Here is a 22,612-nt window from a genome sequence, read left to right on the forward strand (position 1 = left end):
CATCGGATGTAAAAAGAGAGAATTTCATGAACCAACAGAGAAAGATGTTTTCTTTTTTAAGATATTCACTACAACAGGAAACAACACATGTAACTTACAAGGAGAATACAGAATGAAAGGGTTTGGTCAACTGGGTTGGACAGCTGAATTATTTGTACTGCCTGTGCAATCCTGCCTGTGCAATCAAACCCTTACAACTAATCCAGAATGCAGCCGCATGACTTACAATCTCCCTAAAAGTAGTCAAGTTACTCCCCTCCTCACCTCACTTCACTGGCTTCCTGTTAGCACTTACATCAAGGTTAAAACCTTGGTGCTGGCATACAGGACAGTTAATGGGACAGCCCCCTCATACCTATGAACGGTCTTCAAACCCTATGTTTCATCAAGGTTGTTATGCTCTGCATCTACGGGGCAACTGACTGTCCCATCCTGATGGAGTTGTTCCTCTCAGACATAATTCCTATCTGTACTGGTCCCTCAGTGGTGGAATGAATTCCTCACACAGAACTACAGCTTTTATATCTCTTTCACACACAGGGGAAAAAACTATAACTCCACACGAAGAGCCAATCAAACAAAAACAGTCTTTCTATTTCAGACATCTCCTGAAATGAGTATTCTTCTGTTACTGAGATGAAAAGCACAGTTTTTCTATGCCCACCCCACAAGCTGTGAAATCATATACAAATTGCTCTGAGATCAGTTGCCAGCGGGACCTGTCTGTCTGTTTTAAAAAGCTACACCTCTAATGCACAAAGAGGGGCTTTTGGGTGGGCTGTCTATCAGGTTATCAACTGCTGTGCAGTGACAAACACATGGAGCTTGCAGGAGTGGTAGCACTGGTTTAATTAAGTGGTGGAATGAATTCCTCACACAGGTCAGGACAGCAGAATCCCTGGCCATCTTCCGACACATACTGAAGACCCACCTCTTCAGACCGCATCTAAGTTCTACCTCATCCTCAACCCCCTAACACCTGCTACCTCTAGGACTGATGTTTATTTTACGTGTAGTATTGTGATGTATTTTCGATTGCACTTGGCTTCCGTTGCCTAGTCAGCTTGCACAAGTTAACTTGTGGTAGGGCTTGTATGGTGTTATGTTCCGACTCATGGTTTGTTAGCTTGGTCTGACATGTTGCTCATTTAACTTGAATGGATACACTTATGTTCTATTGTGCTGGAAGTCACTCTGGATAAGAACGTCTGATAAAAGCATGCAATGTAATGTAACGTACTAATGTACTTTCCCTCCACAGGGGAATGGCAGTTTAGATACACCTGGCCACCCTTCCACATCATTAAAAAAACAACTATGTATTTATACATGATAATCTGTGCAGAGAGAAGATCCAAATGGTTTATCTTAAGTTTGCTTAAAGAAGTTTACAGTTTACAGTTCACAGTTTTTACATGTTATCCACTTCTAAAGCTGGATGTTTTCTGAGGCAATTTTGGGTTAATTGCCTTGCCCAGTCCATCGTCCTTTGGGCTACATGCCCTACTTTTTAACACTTCACCACACTGTACAATTTCAAATACTAAATGCAGATCTGGATAATGATCATACTTGAAAATTTACATGCCAGTTTCATTCCAACTGTGATTTTGCAATGGATTAGGTGGATTTTTCAACAAATCATCACCTACAGCACAACAAAAAATGTGTGATGCAATTGCAATGGCAGAAATGTTAAAGGAGACTAGTATGGTGGAAGGCTTGGAATCTCTGGGGCCAGAGATTTTAGTTTTTTGTTAACATATGCATTCATATTTCACCCATCCATTGGGCTATTTATTGCTCCATAAGTGACTGTAATGATACAAAGTTGCAAAATCGATTCAATGCATGCATAAAACATGCATCACACATTAATATCTAATTGTGGCTGGAGGTTTAATTATCTGTTGTTCAACCCAGAAAAAAATGTAGTCAGAAACAAAACAGTTAGATGATGCAGAAACAAATCTAGGAACTTTACAGGAAAGAACTACAGCTTTTATATCTCTTTCACACACAGGGGAAAAAACTATATTGGAACAACAAGAATTGGAACACAAACCACATGATTAAGAGAAACAACAAAAGGCCAATCACCCCAATGCTCATTGACAACAGATATGAGGACTAAAAGCTGTGAGAAAGGCACTTATTTTAGATAAGGTCCCAAAAGCTGTTTTATCAGGGGCTAAGGTAGTGTGAATATGAAGCAAACGTGTAGCAAGATTAATCAAACTTCACCTTGAACCTCAACCATAACTGACACTGACAAAGAAGTCATAGTCATAGATACTTTGATAACAAATGAATAATTCAGTTTTTGCAACATACTGTAAGACATTGTTGTGTGTTAGCCTGATAACACCTGTTCACAGGACACATGAAAAGGTGTCTTGTCTATGATGTTTTCGTGGGCTTTCTAAATCCAAACAACAGTTTCTTGGTGGGGCACAACAGAGAAGGAGATTATGTAGGCAATAACTTTAACTAAAGGTAAAAGGTTATCTGGACCAGTCTCTGTCAAGATTAATAATTAATAAAGTCAGGCCAAGCTGGTTTTATTTAGAATATAAACACTGTACTATAAAGCAGTTACTGCATGCATTTCAGTGCCATTCAGGCAAGGAAGGTAGGGCACAGTCAGCAGTCAGGATAGCATTCAAGGTAGTGGTCATGGTAGCAGTCACGGTAGCGGAGTCACAGTCAGGGTAGCAGTCCAAACAGTATATATACTGTAAAATAAATGTGTCAAAAACCAACACAATGAATGATATCCATCTTCCTATCCATTCCCCTCCTATTCAACTAGTACAAGAAGGAAAAGATTTATTTTGGTATCAGGATCCTCACATGACATACAAAATTAGTTAAACTGAAATTGGATGAGACTGGACAAGATTATGAGTGGCCTGGAGAGATGGTGTAGCTCTCACATATGACTTTTATAAATAAGTATAATTACTATTTATGCCTAGATTACTGTGCCCACTTCATGTGTTACCCTGGTTAATTTAATGTTAACCAATGCAGTACCCTTCACAATGGGACAAACCGTCTATGCCAGGGGAGCAAGCAAAGAATAAGACTAAATAAACTGCAGTTATCTACAAATATGGGCAGTCTGGTAGTGCTAAATATTAGATTGTATTCCTCAGCAGCACAATGCAATGTGAATTATAGAAGACCCTGGAAACACTGACATACAGTCACGTGAATGTGGGCCATTGGGGTTCCAATTTGTTTTTTTGGTTTTTTTTTTCCTTTTGGTTCTGACAAAAAAACATTTGGTCAAAAGAATCACAATAGTGTTTCAGGTATATTACAGACTTGGCTTAAAATTCTATTAAGATTTTTGTAAGATTAAGGGCTCCCACAACACAAAGAACAGATTTTCATTCCAAGACAGCATTCAAACTGCTCCATGAGAGAAGGAGCACTTGAACATAAAAACACATAAGGCTTACTTTTAACTCTATAAAAATGAAATTTTACATTTAAAAGGGCCACTTCTTAGATATGTGCTGATATAAAAATCAATAAACCTGACCCTCAATACAATATTCAGAAGCAAAGTTCAGGAGAAAGTGATCTCATGTGTTTATAGTCTAACATGAATGACACAGCACTCAGTGAATATTTAGCTTTTTGTGGGAAAGGGATGTGGATGAATCAGTCCTAGTAAATGTGTCATGTTTATTAATAAAAGGAAAGACCTCAGGTAATGTCAAGGGGATGAGCCTCTGATGGTGTGTGCATTCTGGTACACTGTGGGACTTGTAGTGTGGAGAATAGTCTTGGTAGGTGTGCTTGTGTATTGTAGGATTGCACCTCACCCTGCATTCCTATGTGGGTTCAGTGGTTGATGCTACAGTGGTGATGAAATTAAACACACAGTTACGAATACTAAAGCCAGGTAATCTTCTTTTTAGAAAAAGTAGTAGTAGAAAAACTAGTAGTTTAAGTACATTTTGCAGTAGCTTGCTGGTAGTTCAACTACATTCATATCTGCATAGTGATTCAAGTAGTTAAATTACTTTTTTGCCATTTTTTGTGTAGTTAACTACTGAAACTAGAAACAATTTTGGGCCATAAAAAGCTGACATTCCTTGCACTTTCCCATGAATACTGGGGTATTTTATTTTTTTGGTTTATATATGACCTGTGAACAAGTTGGCACTTTTTGCAATAAACTCATTTGAGAGGCATTTTTTTCCTTTTTTCATTTTCTCCCCAATTCGGAATGGCCAATTTGTTATCATTTGGTCCCATTGTACAACCCCCACTGTCAATCCAGGAGAGCATGGACAAGACTGTGCCCTCCTCCGAGACACGTGATGTCAGCCGCTGCTTCTTTCCACAAGGTCCACAAGCTAAGCTAGAACAGAGATGAGTCAGAGGAAGACATTTCATATGCAGCTTTGGCACGTGGACCACAGGCACCTGATTGACCAGCAAGGGTCGCTCTTGCTAATTGGACCGAAGCCCCTGTTGACGTACCCACCCCTATCCCTGCAGAACGAAGCCAATGTGTTCCGCCTGTGACTCCCGGTCACTGTCGGCTAGTGACACGGTTCGGGTTCGAGTGGCATTTCTTGCTGGCATGTGACTTTTTTGTATTATATTTTGTTATAATTTAGCATCACATGTACATGTGATGTCAATTTGATCATTTTTTCACAATGTAGTTTGAACTACTTTTTCTAGGTAGATTTAGTTAACCAAACTAGATTTCTCCCTAGGGTAGCTTTGCTGTAGTTCAACTTCTTCCAGTGTGAAGTAATTGGTAACTTGCAAAACTACCAACACTGTATATTCATGTACTTTAGACCTCTCCAGCTACCATAAGGATTTGGAGGTACGATCACTAAAGACATCTGTGCAATACTGACACATTCATGTAACTTAATACAGATAGTATACATTTAACTCATGTCTGAAAGCTTCAAAGGATTTACTGGGGATTTTAGAGAAAACTATTTGGGCTATTACTGTACAGAGCCAGGAGAACAGTATTAAGAACAGTGTATATTGGATATTGGAGGCTCCATTACTCTCAAACTGGCAGGAAACTATGCTGCCTCCCTGGGGAGGCTTACTAGCAGAATACATATCACGTAATACCCGTTTAAGTGCTTACAAGGACATGGAAACCATTTCTGGACTGAGCTAATCTGTCTGAGCTCAGCATGGGATGAAATAATGGGATTACTGCTTATCTTTATGCTAACTGCTTACGATTGATATGTAAAATCGGATAGGACAAAAATAATTTGTATGGTTTTTAATGTAATTTTGTAAATTTAATTTTTTACATAAAACACGTCATTTTTCTTATGTAGTACTTTTTCAATCTGTTCATAATTTTCTGCTTTGGACGCTCTTAAAATGTGGTTTAATCCTGCTACTTCACATGCTAATTACTTGTGCACTGTGAAACAAATGTGAACCAATTAAAAGAAACTGAATAATAAAAACAAGAAGTAAATTAAATGCTTATGCATGGACACCATTCTACAGCTGCTTCATAAAGATTAAAGAAAAATGTATGAATGCAAGTTATGCTGAGGATCATAATAATGTATGGTTTACGCATGGACAGCATTTGGAATCCACAACCAGATCTTTTTTCCTTTGATTTCAGACCTCAGTATTGCATACACAGACTCAGTCAATCTGTACCTGACTGTTTTGAAAATAATTCCTTATATGTGATATGAAAGCAAAAAAAAAAAAAAATACATTCAGTTAATACAGCCTGAGAGATTCTGAAACAGCATTTCAGAATCCTTTTGATTCCCTGTCAAGCACAATTTACAATAGATTAAGGTGACAGGCCTGGATTTGTAAATGCTTCTGTCCACCTTTCATGAAACCATTATTATGCAACGTGAATAAGTGAACTCATTAGAAATAACAGCATTATTCTATATCACTGATAGAATGTGGATATCCTGTGTATGTGACAATAAATGACAGATTTTGATGTTGAAACTTTACATGAATGTTTTCAATACATTCACCAAAAAAAAAAATTACTGATAGTTCGCACATATCTAAACATTTGCTTTTCATTTGTTTTTTTTTTTTGTTTGTTTGTTTTTGTTTGTTTTTTTGGGTACTTCACAACTAGAAACATTTATTAAATGTATCGCCTTCACATACATCAGTTTCTTTTGGCTGAACTTCATTTTGGCAAAGCTTTGGAGAAGTAAAAGACATTGATTATTTTATGTTGCTTTTTGGGGAGGAGGCGAATGACACCAATTGTAGCTCACCAATTAATTACTTGGTTTAAACAGCATCCACACAAATTCAAAGAATGTTGCACTGTTTTGTTTTGCCAAACGCCTCCACAGTGTAAAAATGGTTTCTACGTGCTTGTATCGCTGTAATTAACCAATGCTATTTTTGAAATACACACTGAAATGTTAATAGTCAAGACATTTTTAATCACTTGGTTGTAGTATTCGGCACAGTTCGTGGATTAGCTCCCATTGTGCATGGATTCAGGAAAGTGGGTCCCTGTTTAGAGCTTTTATCGGGTCAGGTCATGTTAAATCAGCACTGATGAGCCTGGTGACCATTTATACCCACACGGCAGCAGTATTGCTTAGGGACCAGAAGATGACTGCTACTTGTGACCATACATATATATACAGGGTTGGGGAGTAACGGAATACTTGTAACGGCATTACGTATTTAAAATACAAAATATGAGTATTCCGTTACAGCTACCATTTAAATTGATGGTAATCAAATTACAGTTACTTTTTAAAAATATTAAGATTACTAAAGGGATTACATTGGATTTTTTTTTTCATTTAATTTCATTTATTTTTTCATTTAATGTTTATTCAGTTGGAAAATCTATCCAATGATAGGTAGGCAACTCCGGGGTGTAGCTCCCATATGCCCCTCACGAAAAAAAAAAAAAAAAGAATGCAGCCTGTCTGACTCACAAGACAGTAGAATGGAGAGTGAGACAGAAAGCAACCAGCGTAATGCGTTTATGTCATGGAAATACCGGGACCATTTTACTTTCAAATTTCAAATAAGGTCGCAACATAACAGTACAACGCAAGCTGTTTGGCAGCAACCAAACTGCTATCCGCTTCAAAAGAGTCAATCTCTAACTTGAAGAAGCATCTTGAAGTAAGTTCTCTTTTTCATTATTTAAGCTAATATTGATAGCTAGCTAGCTATTTTACATAGTTTGGCTGCACTGGATTAGCTATTCAGCTAGCTAGTACGCTAGTAGGTGTACTATTAAAGCTAACTAGCTAACGAGTAGATACAGTGACAAAACAAGTGAAATTTCACATGTTCAGAACTGCAATTACTCCAACAATTATACACTACGCATATATGCGTATTGCGTATATGTATTATATATAATACGTTAAATTGTTAAGATGCTCCTTTCTCACTCACAATGTAGCCTATTTAGGGTGGCTTGTGCCTTTTCTAACTCATGTTTTCGTGTAATGTACAGTTTTTGAATTAACATTTACAATTCTGAAGAAACTGCGATGGAATGCCCATAGACTTAACATGGAGGTGCCAAAATGTTTGCCACAACAATGCTAAATTCTAAAGATAACCTTTCAGAACCTTAGTCAAATATGCATTCTTTAAAAAAAACTGTTAAAAATTTTAAAACACAGTAGGTGCGTTTACACGCAGGCCTAATATTCACTTAATAATCGGATTCACGCTCAGTCGGAATGAAAATGCCTCGTGTAAACACTTTGATCGGAATGAAATACCCCAATCTGATCGAGAATTCAATTGGATTTAAAGTGGTGCAGATTTCTGATAATCCGTTCGATAGGAAAATATTAGCCATGTAGACGCTCAATCGGATTGCCTTCTGCACTTGGAACATTCTGTGGATGTTCATTACGCGAACTAATGACGTATTGACGTTTTACTATGCATGACAGAGTTAAAAAAAAAAACATGTTAAACATTCTCAAAGAATTAAGAAAAGTCGAACGACTAGATGGGTGCAAATCCTGCAACAACGAGATATTTAAGCAAGTTTGGGAGAATCTTAATGAAGCGGGGGTAAACGGGTCTATTGACCAAATTAAGAACCGCTGGAAGGGGCTGAAGAGTGGGTATTATAAGGCAAAATCTGACCAAAACAAAAGTGGTGCAGCCCCTAACAACTTTCCATTTTTTGGCATTATGGAGGAAATTATGGGACAACGGCCGCTGGCTACCGCAGTCCAACACGATGTTGATGTTGGGCTCAGCTCGCCTAAGACACCGGAGAGTTCTGTCTCAAAGGAAAACATCTCTGGTAGCCTAAGTCACCTCTCCCTCCCACCTCACACACAATACTCGTACATTTGGATTACGGTTGTTGGCTAGATTTTTGTGTTCAATTTGCCAGCTACTTTTCAGGTTAAAGTCGGAGGTTGCTGTTTCTATTCAATATCCTATAAAGCAACCAGAAGTAGTAGGTATAGTGTAGCCGCCTGTCCACTCTAGAACTAACGTTAGTTGGCTAGCTAGAGTATCTATTCCAGTTGTACGCTTGTGACATGTAAAAGCGCACAAACTATCCGATCGCTTTCATGTAAACAGTACGTTCGGAATCATGAATCAGAATGATCAGGAATGAATCAGGAACGATGGCCATCAACAGTGGGCGACTACAGACTACAAGTGGGACATTTCACAGTGACTACTGCAGGTGATGATCAGCCACCAGCATTTTTGGATGGACAGTTGGGTGTGTGTATCCCCAGCGTAATATATGAGCTGCTGCAGTGAATATTCATCTGTACAGATGGATAACAGGTGACATTCGGAGTGATGTACAGCAGGTCACGCAGGGTAGGAACATGGCTAAGCATGTGAATTGTATGATTCAGATTCATATTCATTCAACTGTGTGTACCACAAATTCAGGGTCCTGCACTCACAATGCTGGTTTACACTGTGAGCAGCCCATAGCCAAAGATGCCTACCGTGGTTTGGCTTTGATGCATGAACCGGGGTGTAGTGGTTCTTGGAGGTCCGCACAGGCGTGTTCTCTTTAGGTGAGCCATCCATTGCTGCAATGTTCTCATGCTCATACTGAGATATCGGAATGGGTCCTTGTTGTCTTAAAATGTCTGCCAGGGCTCTGTAGGAGGACAAAAAAACATATGCAGTGAATAGAGATGTTCTGGCAATTCCATAACTAAAGTTTCTACCTGTTTCCTATTGCCCGCCGTGTGACTGAGTTTTGAGTCACAGATTGGCTATCTAGGGAGCTGGGGAGAGGTCCTGAATCGGATGGTGGGAATCACACCAGTGGCGGTAAATGAGCCACTCTTCAATATTGTTCTTTTGCCAAGCCGCACCGGGTACAAGTGGACTTAATCTTGGGGGACCAGGGAATCACAAAAGCAGTGCATTGGGCCTTCTCCTGAATGTGCAATTATGCATTCATCCCACCAGAGGTTTTCAAATGGAAATCGCATTCCTTTTGTGCTGCAGCTTTTATACGAAAACAACTCGCTTTGCGCTCTTTGTCCTGTTTCTCTTCTGCAATCCCCAGTGCGGTTGCACTTTGCTTCACAGCTCATGTTAAAGGCATAATCACACGATAAAATGTGGTAGTAGCGCGCTATTACAAGTTACACCCCCACAACGTGTGTCGATCATTACACAGAAAGCAACAACAATAACGCTGAATTTAAACGATATCTGATATGTGAAGTAACTTATCACAATCGCGCTGGAACTAAGTGGTATCAGAGTTCAGAAGCGCTACCTGTAATATTTTGCTTGTTAATTGTCACGCAACACCGCACTGCAACAAGGGCGGGCGACTTGCTTTTCGGAACAGAGCCGGGCTCGCCGCTAAACTGTGTCAATGACGACCTGTTACAGCAGCAGCCCAGCAGCACACCTCTCCCTGTCTTCATGTCACTGCGCGTGACATTGGGATCGTGTATTAATAGCCTCCCTCGTCCAGGGTGGATACATATTTCTTTCTCTTTTTTATCGCATCTTATCCACAGACAGAAGCGACCTGATTTCCGACGCCCCGGCGGACTGCGGTGCCTTCCACAGTGCGCGCATGAGCAAGCAGCTGGGATGTGAGTTTCAAATAACGTGATATTAAAATATTCTTTTCCTAATCGAGCACCTCTCATCCCCTCTCCAGGATGACTCTGGATTCTCGGACAATAAATCTTGAATGCTAGTGTAAAAGAATAAAATGATCACTTTTGTTGTTGGTTACGAAGCACTTGAAATCCTCATCCAGTTTCATCCGTTTCTTGATCTCAGGGCTTTCCAAACAGTAAGCACCACACTATTGAGAACCTATTTATGTGAAATTAAGAGTTTGGGTCTATGGCTTTAATTCCCTTTACATATAAAAATGAAATCATGCTTCTCTAAAAGCAGCATGTCCTGCATCTTGTCTCGGCGCAGACACATAGTCGGGCCCTTCAGTGAAACCTTGACCGGAAAAACATGCCCGTTTTATACGAGAGACAAATAATTTACGACGTAGCGTTACTCGCCTCGTTGATGTGTGCAGTTATCAAATAGATCTAATCAGAGTTTTAGATTTTTTTAGACTTATTTGCATTGTGTTCTAGCTGACTCTGTGCTAAAAGGTTACATTCATTTTTGACATCTGGGATTTAGGTGCATCCCGCACGTCAGAATAAATGTATGGATTGAGCTTAATTTTAAATGGTTTTACCCAATGAACATGCAATGATGCAATGGCAGTTAATAGTTATGTAAGATCCATCATAGTGCTTTCCATCACTGCTTCACCCTACCTGAACCACCCTACTACCCTACCTGTTAATTAAACAGGACGTGTAAACGTTAGCAAATGTTTTATGCAAATATTTTCCCCTCAAATCAAGAAATGTTGCTGGATTTTGTGACACAGATGTCAAAACTTTGAAAACAACGCTAATGTGCCCGGACAGATAAGTGTCCCCTCATTTCATATGGAAATAGCCTAGTCCTCCACATGCCTGCGAAATTGAAGACTAACTCCCTAATTGTCATCTCATCTCATTAACAGGATTTTGAAACAAACCACGATGCACAGACCAGGCAAACTGGAAATGTACTACATTCCCGGAACGTGACATTTATATTGCACACACTTGGAGAAAACCGACCCCAGTCGCACATCTTTCTTCCACTTTCTCCCATGCAACTGTATGTAGACTCATATACTTAATTTTACAATGAATCGGCAATATTGTATAAATAAATTCCGCGAAAATTATAACCATATGCTCAAACACATCATTTCACATTATATTCCTCCACTTTTATATTTGTAACGTTCTCTGAGGAATCTATTTGAATATAAAAAATCTACAGACAAAAAACGTATTCTTCTCGGGCTGCTCACATTGAAAATTTCTTTTCCTAAACTTTGCCGAGAACGGAACATACAATTACTGATACGCCTTTCGCTTTCAATTGTGATTGTTACTACTTAATGTCTTTTGAAACAAACAGTTCTCTTCATTATCATTAAAATTGTCCCAACTTAAATATTTGTTCAGCATATTGCAAATATTTCAGGCAGTTTAGGTTCACAGGTGTGCCTACATGTTCAGCTGGGGTTATTGGCTGGGTATAGTTCATTCCCCTCCCTATTACCGTGCTTTTGCAACACATCCATATTAACTTGAACTGTCTGTTTGCATCTTACATGTGAATGATGAAAATGGCCCCTTCACGTTACATTTTTTTTCCTATGGCACGCTTTAAATTAAATGGGAAGACTGGTCGCGGTTGCAAGTTTGCCGTCGTGGGCACTACGCTACTATGATTACATTAAGTGCATTTTAGATTTTTGACAGCCAGTTAAGGACAGATTGGCAGAATACCCTGCAACTTCTGTACATACAGTATATATCACTTTGGTCTGAATATCACTTATCCTGCTGACAAAATCTTTAACTTGACAACAACGGCAGTCACTATCGGGGGGTTCGAACGCAGATTTATGGTGCCTCAATGAATGTCACAGAGCAACAGAGGTCTTCCAGCCAATCAACAGGCTGTCACAGCTCTGTTCTGATTAGCGCAGCGCTGGGCTCAGTCGCATCGGGAGACCACTTAACTCATTTTAACGTGCACCGTTCATGTAATTAGAAAATGCACTCTGCGCATTTAGTTGAGCAGTTTATCAAATGGAAGGTAACCTACCGCGCCACTCAATGCCAGGACACGAGAAAGTACAAAATATGTCCTCTTCCACTGGCTTCTGAAAGCAACGCCAACGATGTCTTTTCAGAGATCCTGGAATTGTGAAGTTGTTAGGTCAGTGAGAGTGTGAGTGTTTCTACATGAGATTCGTGTCGCTGCTGGAATTCAGACACAGGCTATACTGAACGTTTGTGCCGCATTAATTTTTTTTTCCGACGTGCTTTGCCTGTTTAAAAACAACAGTGATCACCAGTTTCCCTGTGGGGGCAAACAAAACGATGACAAAATCGCCAGTATCTCATCACAGCTGGATGTGTATAAGCCTTGGTTGTTGTGTTCAAGGCTGAGTATAACCGATTCATGAAGAATGTCTCGGGCGTGAATCTGGGTGAGAGATAAAATATGGGATGAAAAATACTTGAAAATACTAGTTCTCTGCAGCTGCATAGATTCGGCAGTCTTAACCATGCAAAGTAAACAGTCTCGTGCAAGAAGGGACAGGAAGAAATAATAGTTTTTCTGTCTTTCATCTCAATTAAGTAATAAGGACAATTCAATGAAACACCAAGTCTGGTCTGTGTTTCAACATATTCTAGTTACTTTTTTGTCTTATTGTTTGAAAAATGGTTTGCCCTGTAGGTTTAGTTAACAGTGCATTTAATTTTACTTTTTATAAAAACTATCTTAATAGAGAAAATGTTTTGACATTGTTTTTGCTGTGTGCATTGTGTGTGTGGCGCACAAGTGTGTACCTTCATGTGCTAAAACCAGCAGTTTTATCTCTATATATAAGAGCGAGAGCTGGTGAGTCACCACGCAGCACAGAAAACCCGAGCAGCCAGAGACAAACACAGACAGCCGAGAGCATCCAAAACCACGCCGTCCTTCCACTCTTATGAAAGCTTTCCTCAAGATGCACTGTGCTGCCACATCCACTTTTTGACAAGCACCACAAACACCCAAAAGAACATTATTGATGTTGGATTTTATTGTAAAAAAAATCTTTTTTCAGAAATCCCGAGGGTGATGATAAAAGCTATGACCCCACAGGTGATGTAGACCGTTGTGTTTGTTTGATCCAGGTTGGGATCATAAGTCTCACCTGTAGGTACAGGTGAAGGAGGCTGAGTTTTCACCCAGTCAGGTGTGTTATAGTTTGTACAGGTCTTCTGATCTAAAAAAATCTTTTTTCCCTCTTTTCAGTGCTGCCATTTACCTCCTGGTACACAGTATGTTGGCTGCATCACAGGTGGTTGATAGAAGTCACTGGTCTGTCAACTTGATCAGAAGTTGAAAACACACCCAGCAAACAACCATAGCATTCTTTTCCTGAACCCAGGAGCTTATTGTTGCTGGTGTGCTCTCTGGTATCTGACCAGAAGAGATCACAAACTACTAACTTGTGATTCTTAACCACATTCATGAGAGGACATGCAGCCCACTGTGCTGAATGATCCAAGCCTCCAGTTTACGGGGGAGCCAACTGGTTCCCTTTCCACCTTATTGGTATTGTCACTAATGCCAATGGGTTAAATATTCCCATCAGCCTCTGTTCTGGCATGGGTTGTGTACTGGGCCATTTCAGGGGAAGGGCTTAGTGGGGTATTGGTGTAGGAATTTGCCTCATGTAGCTCTTTGGAGCCATTTGGTTATGCAGGATAGGGCGGGCAAGACTTCACAGCCTCATAGCAACATGACTCATGAGAAGGGACAACATCAGCCTCTGGGGGGATTAATCAAGCTCCTATCACAGACTGCATAGAGGTAGCCAGATTCATGCACAAAGCATGTGCAGCCATATGCCAGGATGTGATACACTATCTCCACCCCAAATTGCCTACAAATTGTGTGATTTCATATCTGCATCTGAGTCACTGCAAACTGAGATGCAAAATAAGTGTGGCTTATGGCTTATGCTTGTGGATTTTTCTTCTCTTTTGCCTACTTCTAATTCATGTTGTGGAGGTTTTATAAAGGACTCCTCCCTTATAGTTAGACAGTTCCACTTTTCCCTGGAAGTGGACTCACTTAGTGTGTGACTGAAGGGGGGTCGTAATAGGGATGGATCAATCAATCAATCAATGGCCAATTTCCAGTGAATTGTAGCACCTCTCTGTACTTTTTGGCATTATAGGTTTTATCTATTTATATATTTATCTATTTAACATCAGTGTATGTTTTTGATTATAATGTTCTTAGATATGTTTCTTGTTCCCTGTAGCTGTCTTACCCTGTCTTTATGTATGTGGATTGCAGCATGGGTGGAAGCCCGAGCCAAATTTCCCACAGTGTGGGACAATAAAGTGAATCTTGATCTTGATCCTGGTCCCCATCACTGCCGGTCCAATAACTGCCATTTCTCTCCCTCTAACGGAGCTTAAACCCACTGAAGTACAGTGTATCCCTCCCCAGTGCTGCAGAGAGGGGTATTCCGGCATAATACCTCCCCTTATGGTCATTACTGTATCATGAATTAGGTTCCCCGTCTCTCATTTGCACTGCCCGGTTATCAGGGGAGACACACGCCTGCTTTTGTAAATGAATGTTTCCAATTGTCTAACTGGGGTGAACAGCAAACTCTTCTGCAGTGTAGTCCGTATCACCACACACTCCATACCCCCTCTCTGCAGCAAGCTCAAAGCAGCTGAGGTTACAGCAGACGCCACCTGGGGTGCACAAAATGTGATTGATTAAAAAAGAAGAAGAATCCTAGGGGATATAAGTTGCATTCCAATAAACCTCCATATCTGTCCCGTGCTTACATCATGCAAAGAAGGGGGTGGCATGTAGCCAACTGACACCGTAAGGCAAGAAAAAAATCAAAGGCTTTTTGTAAACTACTGTCAGGGTGAGGTGTCCCTGCACCTCCCTACCACCCCCTGTTCTTTGCAGTTACAGTTTACAATAAAACAGAGCCTGTAACAGCTACAGATAAGGTAATGCTATGCCTGCGCAGAATTTTAGGCATCAACACTTGTGTGTGATTTCCCACCACGCCTGCTCTGCTGCCTGCAGTGGCTCAGCAGTATCAAGTAAAATGTGTTAGACTCTCACAGGTACTAGCTGAACATGCCACCCTACCAATTTAACTCAGAGGAGTGCATCACACACATAAGATGAACGCTAACCCGGGGAGGGACCCTGCACAATGCGTTCCTCTGCCGTTCCTTGCAGGGGGGATCAGCAGCCTGAAATGTAACCCTTCCTCCCCTTTTCCAAAGGTTAATTTTCAGAGGCTTGTGTAAATCCACCCATTAGCATGACAGAATTTCATTATTGACAGTGTCCCCTTAAAGAAGGGACACAGTCGATAACATTAGACGAAACATTAAACAATGTGTGCCTCATCACTGGCATGTCTTTATAATGCAGAAGCAATCCAATATAAGTTGTTGTATTGTAGATAAATTGCTGAATAGATTGGAATTTGAGTATTATTATGAAGACTACTTGTATCTAGCGTTGTCTCGGGTGTATAATTCTTAATTTCTCATTTTTTTTCTCTCTCTTCTAAAAGAGAGCCAGTCGGAAATGTCATTTTGTGAATTTACGTATTGCTGAAGATTGTGATAAATTATCTCGTAAAACAGCCTCACCTCTGGCCTGCTCTGGTTTACCATTTCTACAACTGCATACAGATTAAAATGACATGACTGCTCACCATTCAGACAATATTGATGTGAGACATGTAAAGCGTTAGTAGTACCTTCCATGCAAAAATGGTGTAGAGGTAGTTTTAACTTTTATTGTGGACAGTGAGTTTTGTAAAAGGGATTCAGATTTGTGGTTGTTGTGAAATGCCATTGCTTACCTGTGAACATTCATTTCCTGTGGAGGTCTGGTAGCTTTGTCGTAGGCCACTTTTGCAGAAATCCCGAGGGTGATGATAAAAGCTATGACCCCACAGGTGATGTAGACCGTTGTGTTCGTTTGATCCAGGTTGGGATCATAAGTCTCACCTGTAGGTACAGGTGAAGGAGGCTGAGTTTTCACCCAGTCAGGTGTGTTATAGTTTGTACAGGTCTTCTGATCTAAACGGTTTCCTTTAAACTGACAGCAGAAGCGTAGAAAGCAGCTACCACAGCAGTACCGGTGGTCGGTGTTGTTGCATTCAAACTCTTTGTCGAACTGTCCGCTGACATCGTAGTAACCCAGACACGTCTCGTGATCGCCGGTTGCAGGCGGCTGGACCTGCGTGATCCTCCGCGTAGCCGCCGTGGGGACAGCGGTGCTGTTCAGGTCCTTAGCCTTCTGAGTCCGCTTCGGGATATTCTTATTTTTCTTGCCTGTAGCAGCGCATAATACATTCAGTGGGTCCAGATATATTAAAAGTAACAGAAGGTGTTGTATCCCCATGACGTGAGGTTTTTTTTTCGCCAGCTGTTTCGATATTTTCCCTCCTTAGTATCCCTGTCTTTTTCACAAGAAAAGACTACAGCTTATCCGCTCCGGTTGTCTCAAAACTGACAACCGAGTCTTGCGCTTTCCCGCGGGGATGCATTCCCGATGCTTTTCTCGCGCTGTCCGCTATTGAAAGAGCCATGCTCTGACTGACGGAGGTATGCCTCTTTCATCCGTCAAATTCGGCAGGAGAGAGATGTCAATCATCAAGCTTTTCCCGGTGACTGGAGTCATGTTCTGTAGTCACTGAGGTTTTCTTGTGTGTGTGTGTGCGCGCGCGCGCGCGCGCGTGTGTGTGTTGTGGGGGGGGGGGGGGGGGGGGGGCATCAGTGTTTTCTGTCTTTTTTTGGAACTTAAATTTCCACTGAAGATTTTCGAGATTGCCGCTCAGAAGAAATACCTTGAATAATTGGGCGCTAAATCTTGTCCAGTTGAAAGTTGTCCTGCACACAGTGGAAATGCACACAAAGATAAATTATTGATCGTACACCTGACGAACTGAACAGTGTTTTGACAAAACAGGAAAGGCAAATTACCCAATTCAATTGCTCATGCTCAGTAAAACACCACCAGTTCAGTTCAATGCATTTCCAACCTTTCTATAGCACTACATATCATAAACGATTCTATAGGACGACGAGACCAGAGAGACACTTAAAGAAAGCAGCAATGTATTGTATATGCGGCACTCAACATTCCGCTACTTGCAGACGAATTGTTTCAGCATTACGGACAGCGGGTGCATCCGAAGAGGATTTTCTCGAAGTGCACACATAGCCTACCTCAGTTCAAACGCGCTTTGGAAACTTTGAGAAAGACGATAGATGTCGAATTTCGAAGGAAAAAATAGTCATACATCTGTAATATTTGTGAAATAAATGGTTGGTTCTCTTGACCGCTCAACAGATGTAACCCAGCTGAAACATCGACGTTTCGGGATCAAAACATCAGAATAAAACCCAAGGCATGTGACTTAAAAAAGACAGAAGGGATCGAGCAATGGTAAATATCCTCTCCTGCAACAGTGGAATACTTACCCAGCGACGTTGTCTCCAGCTGTGAGGCGTTTCGATGTACTGGCATTGAAACAGAGAACCCCCTGTACCTCGCCGGAGACCCTGCGAGGGTCCGCCCCCTTTGCTTCCTTTTGTCCACGTCACCAATACACCAGGTACCACATATAATTACAAATCACTCTCCAACAACAGAGAATGGCCGCTTCTGCCCGCAGGCTGCACTCAGTAACAGGACCGTTCTGGAACTGCATTAGCTTGTCCCCTTTCACTCCCGGTCGCACGCGGTCTTTTCTTCCCGCCCCAGGATACCTAATTTTGTGGTTCTCGTGCGTCAGATTAAACAGTGTGCAGATGTAGGCTATAGAACTCGACTGGGTGCGAACTCCGCGCATTTTTTTCTGCCAGGACCAAACCTTGTGAGAGAAACTTCAACCGCCTGAATAAATTAGCAAATAAATAATGCTTATGATTTTGCATGTAGTAGAAGTCGGTTTATGTAAGGATTGGCCATCTGACTCCTCTGAACTTAATTGCGTCTAATGTAATGGCACTAACTTTGTGAGCTTCATGCACTTCAAATCAGAATGTTGATTATATCAAATACATCACTGTAAACTTCCTTGTTATCCAGACTATGCAGCGTGGCCCTGACTCATTGTTATAATTAAGACGATACAATGACAAGTGGTCAGGTGAACGGGTTGCCATGGCCAACATGCACTCCAATATTCAGAACAGAGGAAGAGAAAACTGATATAATCTAGGTGCACGCACGCACACACAGTACTCTGTGGATCATGGTTAAAAAATAATGAGGAAAGTGTGTCCCCTAAAGTCGTAACGCAAGGGTGCAACAGCGCACACCGCGCCACGCGTTGTTGAATCAGAGGAAGAACAACTTCTGAAAACGCAGAGCCGAGGTACCCCTGACTGAAAAGCGAAGAGCAGCTGCACAAGAGCGAATGGTGCCGGGCTCTTTGATGATTATCCCCCACACTTGAATCTTGTGTGAATAAGCCCTCTGCTCTCTGCCAGTGGGAAAACCCTGCGAGATGGTCTAGAACTATGGCGTCAGATTTATGTCAAAAGTCGCGAGCGCATAAAACATTCTTGCCAGCGCAGAAAACATTCTCGCGCACAAAGCAGCCACCACGCGCGAGAGATTTTCTGCTTGGTGAGCGCTAGAGGACATACGCGCTCGCGCGGGTTAATTCTGCTCTCCAAATTGAGTTCTGCTCATGCGTATCGACCTCAGTTTTGACAATTTTGGGGCGGAAACCAAGGGAGTTACTGGCCCTCTTATGATTGGTCACTTTCAACGCAATCACACCCACACGACCTCCTTGAACTTTAATTGACAGCTTCCGTTAACTGAACGACAGGACATTTAATTGACATAAATCTGACGCCATGTAGAACGAAGAGAAAAGGTGTTGTCCATCAGTGTTCCACTGCTGAAAGAGGAGAGCCAGACTCAGCGAAAATCACTGACGAGCGACGACAGCAGCGAAAAATAATGCTCAGAAATAATGAAACCATATGTCCCCAGAGGGAATACAACCATTAATTATATAGGATTTTTTTTCAATTAGGGTTCAACTCGTATGTTGTCCTGAATGACTTCAGTTCACTTCGCATTAGTGATGTATTTGTAGTTATTATTTCACAAATGCAAAATATAAACATTAAAAGAGGAATGTGATACCATCTACCTCCATAGCTCACAAAACCAAACTTTTCAAGGGATACTGCACATACCCACAGGTCCAGATATAACCTGCATGGTCTGAGAGGGGCACAGAACATGAGGAGGAGCCATCCAGGTAATATGAAAATGAGTGGATTTGCACTGCCTTTTCTCTCAAGATGTTGATCAATTTAAAAACGGTTGAGTAGGAGAAACAACAGAATGTAGAAATACAAATACCAATTGTTGTAAAGATCTGAAATCTCATGTCAAAACATGCAGTTTTGACAATTTTTTCTGTGACATTCCCTTTAGGGAAGGTGTCATGATAGATCAATACAGGAAAGCACTTTATCTTAGACATCATCGTTATTATCAGACTTCACTGTAGGCCCTGCAAAATTATATTATTAACAGTAAAAAGGGAGGGAAAGGATTGTGGTTTTCATTCTGGATCATTTTTCAGTTTTTCCCCAGAACCAAAAACGATACAAATGTAATCATTTAGGTAGCTTATCAGTGATACCTTTTATGTGGTCCTCTTCTGGGTGTAATGAGGGAATGCTTTTCAATGTTTAGGGTCTACTTTTTTACTTGATCTTTCTTTATGGTCTCATAAAGTTTCACTCAATGCTTTTGTCACGGGTCCCATATGTTGGGAAATCGCAGAATCCTACACCACGGTTCCAATTTATATGATGTTTATGCAATTATCAGATGCAGAGATTTCGAGAATTTCAGAATTCATTCTGATTAATGAAAACTGTTATTTCACATTTTATGGTGTGTTTTGAAGGAAACGATAGCGGGGTGATTCACCACTGCATTAAAGATGCTCTGGCCTTGCGGGCCATTGGGGCGGGTTGTAAAAGTGGTGATGCTGATGAATTGCAGTGAGACGTTGTGGTGGAAAATCAGTAAGACAAGTCATATATCCATATGTAGTTCATGTGTAATTCATAAGCACTGCCAGTAGATGTCAGTTAGGTTGAAGCAGGTATTCAGTTATGTTTTTTATTAAAGGTGGGTGACCTATGGATATAATGGTGTAAACCCAAGGTGGGATATGTTTTTTAAAAATCAGAAATGTGTGGAATGTGGAGATAATGGTGTACCACAAAGGCATGCTAGGGAGTTGGAACAATGCTGGGATAAGAGATAACAGGGGAATGTGGTGTGACCTTGAAGGAGGAGTTAGAGTATAAGCTTATACTCTTATAGCTCAACAGGAGGAGCTAGGGGAAAGGTATAAAAGAGAATGCATTCAGAAGGTGCGGGGGGGGGGGGGGGGGGGCTGCTCCGCGGGCCAGCCCGGTTTACTGTATGTGATTTGCAACATATGCCATAAACCAATTACATCAGACTCTGAGAATTATACTTGTCCTTTGTTGGGCACAGGAATTCACTTTCTGTAATTATTACAAAAAAGGTATATACAAATTACGTAACTTATCCTTTGGTGAATTACTGTAGAAGCTGTGGAGGGAGCCCTCAGCCCTTCTGGCCCTGGTTGAGACTGGTTTTCTGTCACATTCAATTGGCGAGCCAGCCAGGAGAGGCTCGAGGGAGCCAAACGCCTGGACAGAACTGCTGCTTCTTGGTTCAACAGTGGCCACAAGAACAAGGTCGGTAGAGCCTTTTTCCAAAGTCTGCAACTGTTAGTTGTATCCCAGAGCAGTGTGCGTCCGCCCAGGCCAAGGCAGTACGAAGCCTCTCCTCACAAGAATCTAAATTTGTATTAGGAGAAGAGTCTGATCTAATGTTGTGTGCATGACTGAATTTAATTGAATGAAAATGTGAGAGAACTGACTGAGTGGATGCTTAAAGTGATGATAGTGTGTTGGCTTGTTGTCTGTATTGTGTTTGCTGGATATTTGCTTTATTTGGGGTTGATGACTTACAAGCAGTGAGACAAGGGACAGAAAGATAGAAATCCTGTGGAGTTACGTACGATGCCTTCTCGCAGCTCTGTCTCTCCCATCCTTAGCTCTCCTCCCTCTCGCTGTCTCCCCTGCTCTGTGTGCAACATGTTTAGTTATTCCTTCTCCGCCATTACTACCAACTTTACCTGTGTTACCTGTCTTTTTCAGTACCGGATGCGTCAATTAGCCTTTCCCCTAGTTCAAGCAGAGCCTTCGCAGCAAGGCGAGTGGGTTACGGTTCGGGAAAATATATGCAAGTGCAAGCCCCCGGCGGTGTGGCGGCGTGGCTGCTGTACACAGCTCCAAACTCTGTGCCACCCTTAAACCTGGCTATAACTTCCATTCATGTCAACTGTTAGTACTTAGCTTTGCACATCCTGACAAGACTGCATTTCAACATTTTCTCACAAACCGCCCACAATCTGTCAGACTTAGCCCCCACCTCTCCTCCATGCTCACACTCAGCACTGGTTCTCCTCAGGGCTGCGTGCTGAGCCCCCTACTGTACACCCTGTACACTTATGACTGCACTCCGTCCCACCCAACCAACGCCATCATTAAGTTTGCGGACGACACCACCGTGGTTGGGCTCATCTCCGATGGGGATGAGATGGCATACAGGGCTGAGATAGAGAAACTGTCTGTGTGGTGCTCAGAAAATAACCTGTCACTGAACGTCCTTAAAACAAAAGAACTTATCATGGACTTCAGGAAACATAGACAAGACCATGCCCCTCTCCTCATCAACGGAGAACGTGTGGAAACTGTCACCACCTTCAGGTTTCTGGGCACCCACATCTCTGCACACCACATCTCTCCTGGACATCCAACACCAAGGCCCTAATGAAGAAGGCTCAGCAGCGGCTGCACTTCCTGCATGTCCTCAGGAAGAACAACCTGGACAAGAAGCTGCTGCTGGCCTTCTATCACTCCTCTGTGGAGAGCGTATTAACATTTCTGGGGGTGTGGTATGCAGGCTCCACAGCTGAGGACAGGAAGGCTGTGCGGAGGGTTATTAACACCGCCCAAAAAATTATCAGCTGCCCTCTGCCCTCCCTGGAGGACATATCCAGATCCCGCTGCCTCAGTAAAATTAAGGCCATCACAGGAGACCCCTCACATCCCGCCTATCACCTGTTTGACCTGTTGCCCTCTGGACAGCACATCAGGTCAATCAAGTCCCACACCACCAGACTAACCAATAGCTTCTTCCCCTGGGCCATACGGACTGCTAACAAACACTGACACCCCCCCCCCCAACCCTCTACCTCAATACAACTGTGCAATTCCACTGTGCACTTTAAGTAGTTTTTAAAAGGCTATATTATTGCACAAGTTTTTCTTTATATTTCTTTATATTTACAATGTGTCTTCTTTTTAAATTTGTA

At 41.7% G+C, this 22,612-nt stretch overlaps 1 protein-coding gene across 1 annotated transcript in view; it reads right to left on the reverse strand.

Moving 5' to 3' along the window:
- LOC118794847 (protein shisa-6) overlaps window positions 1-16,836 on the reverse strand; it is a 76,561-nt gene extending 59,725 nt beyond the window's left edge. The window contains exons 1-2 of the mRNA XM_036553131.1: window positions 16,010-16,836; window positions 8,982-9,139 (exon numbers count right to left, since the gene is read on the reverse strand). Of these exons, the coding sequence (XP_036409024.1) occupies window positions 8,982-9,139; window positions 16,010-16,554 (703 nt within the window). The 5' untranslated portion in view covers window positions 16,555-16,836. The remainder of the gene's footprint in view (window positions 1-8,981; window positions 9,140-16,009) is intronic.
- Window positions 16,837-22,612: the final 5,776 nt, after the last annotated feature.

The sequence above is a fragment of the Megalops cyprinoides genome, chromosome 19 (genome assembly GCF_013368585.1).
Source record: "Megalops cyprinoides isolate fMegCyp1 chromosome 19, fMegCyp1.pri, whole genome shotgun sequence".
NCBI classification, from domain to species: domain Eukaryota; kingdom Metazoa; phylum Chordata; class Actinopteri; order Elopiformes; family Megalopidae; genus Megalops; species Megalops cyprinoides.